Raw genomic sequence first — 7,157 nt, 5'->3', positions numbered from 1 at the left:
ATTGCAAGTTGGGTTTGTTTCATGAATGAAGGTGCTATATTATGCATATCATATAGACGTATGAATAAATATCGTACAATTGCTTGAAAATGGTAGAGTGATTGCGAAATGTATTTTATATTAAAAGGTTGTGGCCACAACTGATGCAAATTATTCATGTTGTTGTAATAATATACTACTGGTACATTAAGTGTAGTCAATAATCTGATATGCAATTGAAAGTCGAGACGTATTAGTCTACGACATAAGGAAGTTTGCATTGAACTTTCATGACAATGAAACAAGTCTTGAAATATACTCAAAATTATGCTTTGCACTACAATAAGTATTCTGCAATAATAGAGGGGTATAGTGATGCAAATTAGATCACCGGTTCAACCGAGTCTAAACAGTCAGTGGAGGAGCGTTGTCTTGGAAATCATCCAAACAAACGTGCATTGACCGCTCTACAGTGGAAGCTGAGTTTATAGCCTTAGACAAGGCCGGTGAAGAAGTTGAATGGCTCCTAAAATCTTCTTAAAGATATTTTATTTTGGCCCATATATATGCATATATTGCGATAGTCAAGCAGCAATAGAAAGAGTTGGGAGCATTATGTATAACGGAAAATCTTGTCATATACGACGAAGACATAAAACCGTTAGGCAACTACTCTCTAGGGGAATTATCATAACTGACTATGTGAAGTCAAGTGATAATGTGTCGGATCCATTTACAAAAGGCCTAACTAGAGAGGTAGTTGAAAGATCATCGAGGGGAATGGGACTATGGCCGGGGACAAGTCATTGTGGTGGTAACTCTACCTAGAAGACTGCAGATCCCAAGATCTAAGTTCAAGGAGCTCAAACAAAGTCTTTAGTGACGGTTCAACATTGTCAAATAAAATTTCTTTTTGGTCCATTCTCGTGATGAAGACAATGTTCAGTACCAAGGATAAAACGTAAAGTTTTTTTTAATGGTTTCTAAGTTTGATACGGGGTATATCAAATAGTGTATCTACGAGATAACATGTTTAGGAATCACCTATGTAAGTGTGAAGTGTAAGCCGCTTCAAGGAGAATTCTGTAAGGCCAGTTCTCTACGCACTTATGAACCAGGTGGTGTTCATGGCTGAAACGAACACAACAATGAGAACCAAAGACGGTTAAGGATTGATTGTGTGATATGGTTGTCTAGGTATACACCAAAGCTCGACGGTTCAAAGATATCAAATCTACTGATTGACCGAGTATATTCGACATAAGTTCACTACGGAAAGTTCAAAGGGAAACCTACTTATCCAGATGTGATTAATCCTTACTTGCGAATCACACAATTTTTATGCCTTTTTTCATCATATAGCCATTCCACATTCATATGGGGGATTGTTGCGTTTTTATTAAGGGGTGTGAATGGGAAATGGAAGAGGCACCTCTTGGATTGCACCTCTTCATCTCACCCTTTCTTTGTCTATAGGAAAATCTGAAATTTTCTCCTCTCTTTTCTACATAGTTGCATTATTTTTTAAAATAAATAAAGTGTCAAGTGTGATTTGCTCCGTTTGTTGAGTTCTCTGAAGTTCTGTAATTTCGATTGTCAGTATTACAGAATAGTTTTTTCGTTCTATCCGGGGAGGAAGTAATCCATAACCTTGGGCAACAATGAGGGGATTAAATTCTTTAAGGACACACAAGTAACTTGTGGGTTCGAAATTATTTTACGATTTGTTTATTGAACTAACTTTGTTTGCTTCTTTTATTTACTGATTTTGAACACAGATTACCAACAGCACCTCTATCTGATTTTCAACAGAAGGAAAATAAAAGTGTGGGGCCAGGCCCGCGTATTTTCTCCTAGAATGGGAGGTGATAGAAGAAAATTTTATGTGAAATTGTTTGGCTAAACTTCTTTTTGGCCGAAATTATTTTTTTTTTCAAAGTTAAGGTGTTTGGCTAATTTTTTAGAAGATAAAAAAAAGTGCATTTGAGTAGAATCAGAAGCAATTTTTCAGAAAGAAAAAAATAGCTTCTTCCAAAAGAACTATTTTGAAAAGCACTTTTGAGAAAAATACACTTAGAAATACTTTTTAGAGCTTAGCCAAATACTAATTGCTGTTCAAAAGTATTTTTAAATTAATTAGCCAAAAATAAATTGTTTCACAGCGAAAGTACTTTTTTAACCTTTTTAAAAGTTTGGCCTAAAAGTTTGGCCAAATAGGCTATATATGTCATATTAGTCATGGAGACAAACTTCAGCAGTATATTCCATCCGAACTCAAATATTTCGGCTACAATTTGTTAGAAATAACCGAACAGTAAAATAATAGGTAGAAAGCCAGCTTAACGGTGGTTAGTCTTGCTTTTCTTGTAAACGCAGAGGAGCTACAAAGGCATTTAACCCTACAAAGAGAATTTGAAGTAAATATTATACAAACTTATGTTCACTAGCTGTAGAATCTGAGAGTGAGGACTGTCCAGTTTAGTCAAAAATCAAATGGAAGCTGAAGTGACAATTAGGTAAAAGCAAAATGTTTATGTATGCATAATGTATACAAATGTTTAACCTCATTACAAACTTTGTCTTATTTTCGAGAGTGTTACCTTCTCGATTAGGTTGAAACTCCTCGAAAAGGAGCTCTAAATAATGTAATTACTTGCTTAGGCTTCATGAATAGGAACTAATGGCATTTTGCCTCCATAAATCTCTGGTATCTGACTTTCATCAATGTCTTCAAGTAGAGTTGTCATGAGTCGTTTGTTTTCCACAAATGTGATCTGAGAGTAAGGATAGAAATTAAGTTGATGAATATAATCTAACACAAGGTTTAACCAATAACTTAATGAGGTAATCCTCGACTACGACCGTACAATGGCGAAGTCAGAAAATTAAATAAGGGTGTTCAATACCCCCTTTGCCAGTGGGTCATGCAAAGATTTTCAAAGTCTACTTTTTTTTAATCAATAACAAGTACAATATTTTATCTACATAATGTAATTTTTCGGACGAAGAATGTTCAATTGACCACCCTTGACCATACATAGTTTCGCCGCAGCAACTGCAGCTTGACTAAACTCTAGCATTGTTTCATCAACGATTGTAGAGACTCACCTTCTTTTTGGTCTTGTTATCAATAAAAGGATACACAATTTTCCACATTGTCCAGAATAGGTAAGGAACATGAACTACGATTAGTTTTCCAAGTCTCTCAGGGTAGCAGTCCTGCAATTAATAGTAGTAAACTTCAACATTATGGACTGCAAGGAGAAAAATGAAAAGGATTTCACTTATATATACGGGTAGTGAAGCGCTTTTACACTATCATTATATTTAGCATGTTTCAATTTTTACTAGGTAAACTACCTTGTTTTTCAGGCAACTGATTCTTTTAGATGATCTGATAGTATAAAAAAGACCTTACATTGTTCGTATATAGAAGTTAAACGCAATGACAATAATGATTAATTAGACCTGTAAAATGGATAGAGCCCCAATATATGCACGAGCATCGCTGTTGGAATAGCCAAAACCTTGGAGATCTCCAATTACCACAAACTTTTCCCTACCTGGTGAGGTCCTGATTCATCAAAAAAATCCCAAAATAAAATAATAAAAATATCAAGGTTGCATGATCTTGACTAACTTGGAAGCTTATTTGAAAAGGTATATATATAATACAAGTTAGTGTACCTTGAACATAGTTTGTCCAAAGCCAAGACCACAAATCCTGCAAATCAGAACAAAGTCTTGACTATAAATTAAGTAACAGGCCAAGTGGAATGGAATAAATAGAAAGAAAACAAATTCATACGTTTGAACTCGTCAGGACCTCCTAGTTTATTTTGAAAATGTCTGCCACCTAAAACGACAGCAATAGGGCGTCCTTGTTTGTCCACTCCTTGCATGAACATTTTGTTATGTGCTATCTGGTTTGGAATCTCACTCGCTGAAATGAAGCCATTTGGTGCAATGCTTTTCTTCCATTTAAGGCATTTCAACAACATTGCCGAAGCTTTGTCTACGTTTAGATCCCTAGCTCGAAGAAACCTTCTTATTTCAAAATCATCTACTTCCTGGAAACAATTCACGTAAAAAAAACTTGATAAGAAAATGGACTCTGAACCTAACTCAACTCCAAAAAACAAGCTCATGAGGTGAGCATGACTCAAAACCACATAACAAGGCAACAGTCAATTCCCTTAACCAATGCACGACACTTAACACCTCCCCTACGGCTAGAGCGGAACATTTGGGGCATGGACATATAACATAAGAGCTCAACATTGGATAAACCAAGAACATAGATGAGTCTAACTCTAATACATGATTTAGAATAATGAAGATTAGGCCAAATTCAACTGCGAAAGCTAGTTCCTAAGGTGTATATTTTCCAAGACCTACAACATCTCATTTTCTTTTAACTAACTAGAAGTTGTACACTTATAGTGTCATGACCCAAATTTTCCTCCGTAGGATGTCATGATGGCACCTAGTCTTAGGGATTATGTAAGCCTAACATTAACTTAAATGATAACAATATTTAACTAACATCTCACAATTTCGAAATAGAACTATACAAACTTACAATCTTAAAACCGGTAGTACAAGTCATAAGCTCTACTGAGTTTGCTAGAAAAAATAGGCCATTAAAAACCACTCTCTTGAACTTGATCATTTTAACATAGAAAAATCTTGATGCTTTACATGTAAACGGAAGGAAGGAAACTAACAAAGAGTTACTCCCTGCATTTCACTTCCCTGAATATTATTTTCTTATTAGCCCGTTTTAAGATAAAGTGATATATTTTTATACTTCCTTAATAAGAAGCTTTTGTAACCTACAAATGTTATATCATATTTATGATCACAAGTTTTAAAAATATGAGTATAACAACAGAAACATTATGATATATTTGAGATTTTTTTTTTCTTTTAAACTTCATTCATATCAAGTAAAACTATACCAAACAAATTAAAATAGAGGGAGTATATAATACTATTTATACCTTGGAAGAAGGATCCTGCTTTTCGACAAGAGCTCTCATGAGGCAAATCTTATTCTTCTCTTCTTCACTGATTTTGTCATCGCATTTTACTTGGATCTCTTGTGTTACTGATTCTTCTTCCTGCTGCAATTTTGTTTCAAAATGAATTCCATTATTGTTTAACTCCTTTGCCACTGCCTTAACCTTTCCCTCCATCACTTTCTTTCTTGCACCAATTACTAGCTGGAGAAATATACAATGCACAGAGGAAGGTCCCGAAATTCAAGATAACAAAATGATCTGCTTCAATTTATAGCTAATTTGGAGGAGGAATTTAAAAAGAGGAACATGGGGAGGCCAGAAAATTAAGACTTTACCGGAACGAGTAATAGCATGTTTGGTCAAAATGGGAAGCTAGAAAAATTAAGACTTTGTCTTAATGATTAAATCAAATGGGACCGTCGTGGATGTAGTTGACTAATGAATTTATAGGGACCAAATACTACTAAAATCGTAGAGATGAGCCAGTGGTAAATGATTGGATCTCTCTATCCTGTATTAGAGAATGCAAAAATTTCTAATAGAGATCACGAATCCGAATTAATCGATTCTGGATACCATATTCAAGGCCATCTCAACAAGAATGGGGCCAAAAGCCAAATTGACCTAAGTAAGAATATCAAACCACAAATTTTCAATGAAAAAGTATAAAATAAAAGCTTAATAATAAAATCGGCTCGAGAATTTCATAAGTTGATATACAACAACAACATACCTAGTGAAAACCCACAAAGTGAGGTCTCGGGAGGTAGAGTGTACGCAGACCTTACCTCTATCTTGGAATGTAGAGACGTTCTTTCTGAAAGCATGACAAAAAAACAGGCCAGATAAGGACAATCAATTCAATGCAGTATGAAAATGAAAGTAACGAAAGCGAATAATTTTTGATAAAGCAGTCTAAAAGGGAGCAGTAGCAATCACAGATAAATAAGACAATCAGAGTGCAAGAAACAATAGATAGTAGCAGAAGTCAAAGGGTAAGAAACTATAGAGCAAGATAAGTTGATATGATGATATCGAAAAGTGTTGCATTGCTTCAGTATAATAATTGCTTGTTGTAATGCTTAAGATTTTAAAGAAGACAACTTGTAAGCTGATCACGCCCAACTATGCCTTATAAAAAGGACTCTGCGGACGTTGCAAATATCACCCGAGTATTACGCCCAGGGTCGAATCCACAGAGAGTTAACCTATCAACCGCTATCTTCAGACCCACCAAGTCTTCAGAACCAGCTTCTCAAATATTCAAATTCTCAGTTGAGTGTTCTTTAACAACTAGCTTGCAAGTAACTAATGGTTGTAACTAAATTAATAAGGTTGTAAACAATTATGAGAAAAAGCTAAGGCAATGATTTCCCCTATTGATGGAATCCCTTCTGTTTATGCTCATACAAATTTACCCACACAACTCTATCAATCATGAACGCTAATCTTACCGCAATTCTCTCCCGAGTAATCACAGTAATCTACTATTGCACTCTCCCGAGATACACTAGCTTGCTTAATTTCGCACAATTCAATTTAAATTGCACCCAAGGCTTCGTTATCCCTAATCCCGCCTTTAAACCCGCAATTATAGATTCCTCTAATAATCTAGGAGTGGTGTTGTTCAACAACACCCTAAATATGCACTCTTTTCCAAGTTATGCACACTAAATAGGCACAGCTAATTGAGGATCCTGTCAATTAACTACAACGAACACGAAGTTGAACAAATAAAGATTAAACTAGCAATTTGTATTCACATAAACAAGAAGTTCATCACTCAATAGGTTCCATCAAAGCCTTAGACAAGGAATTTAGCTACTCATGACTATGGAGAATAAACTAAGCTTGAATTCATCATAAAATCAAAAGAAAAGAAGAAAGATGTTTAGAGTACTTTCTCACAATTGTTTTTCTTGCTAAGAACCCTTAGAAATCAATACATGCCTCTTTTGGGCGAAGTCTAGCGTTTTAAATAGGGTTTAGGTCTAAAAATCCCGTGTTTTACACTTAAGTCCCCGAAGTTTACTGTGCCCACCGCGGTTCTACCGCGGTCGCGGTAGAACCACGGTCAACCGCCTTCGCGGAATCTTCAACCTTCAGAGACTGCTTCCACCGCGGTTCTACCGCGATCGCGGTGGAACCGCGGTG

The 7,157-nt window shown here is 35.6% G+C and overlaps 1 protein-coding gene across 1 annotated transcript; it reads right to left on the bottom strand.

Annotated features, from left to right (window-relative positions):
- Positions 1 to 2,379: 2,379 nt before the first annotated feature.
- On the bottom strand, positions 2,380 to 5,502 carry LOC109221570 (random slug protein 5-like). The gene is made up of 6 exons (XM_019386045.1): positions 4,983 to 5,502; positions 3,788 to 4,049; positions 3,667 to 3,703; positions 3,448 to 3,553; positions 3,088 to 3,198; positions 2,380 to 2,753 (listed from the first exon to the last, which is right to left on the bottom strand). Exons 1-6 carry the CDS (start codon positions 5,175 to 5,177, stop codon positions 2,637 to 2,639), a joined length of 828 nt encoding a protein of 275 aa, XP_019241590.1. The 5' UTR covers positions 5,178 to 5,502; the 3' UTR covers positions 2,380 to 2,636.
- Between the last annotated feature and the right edge of the window lie 1,655 nt (positions 5,503 to 7,157).

This window comes from Nicotiana attenuata, unplaced genomic scaffold (genome assembly GCF_001879085.1).
Source record: "Nicotiana attenuata strain UT unplaced genomic scaffold, NIATTr2, whole genome shotgun sequence".
Classification (NCBI taxonomy): domain Eukaryota; kingdom Viridiplantae; phylum Streptophyta; class Magnoliopsida; order Solanales; family Solanaceae; genus Nicotiana; species Nicotiana attenuata.
Note: the sequence above shows the minus strand (reverse complement) of the source record. Positions and strands in the feature narration are given on the sequence as shown.

Excerpts from the sequence above, each read along its gene's own strand:
- LOC109221570 (XM_019386045.1), bottom strand. The coding sequence starts at position 5,177 with ATGGAGGGAAAGGTTAAGGCAGTGGCAAAGGAGTTAAACAATAATGGA. Across the intron at positions 4,050-4,982 it reads AGCAGGATCCTTCTTCCAAG|GAAGTAGATGATTTTGAAAT; the intron begins GTATAAATAGTA and ends AATTGTTTCCAG. Across the intron at positions 3,199-3,447 it reads GGGCTCTATCCATTTTACAG|GACTGCTACCCTGAGAGACT; the intron begins GTCTAATTAATC and ends TATTAATTGCAG.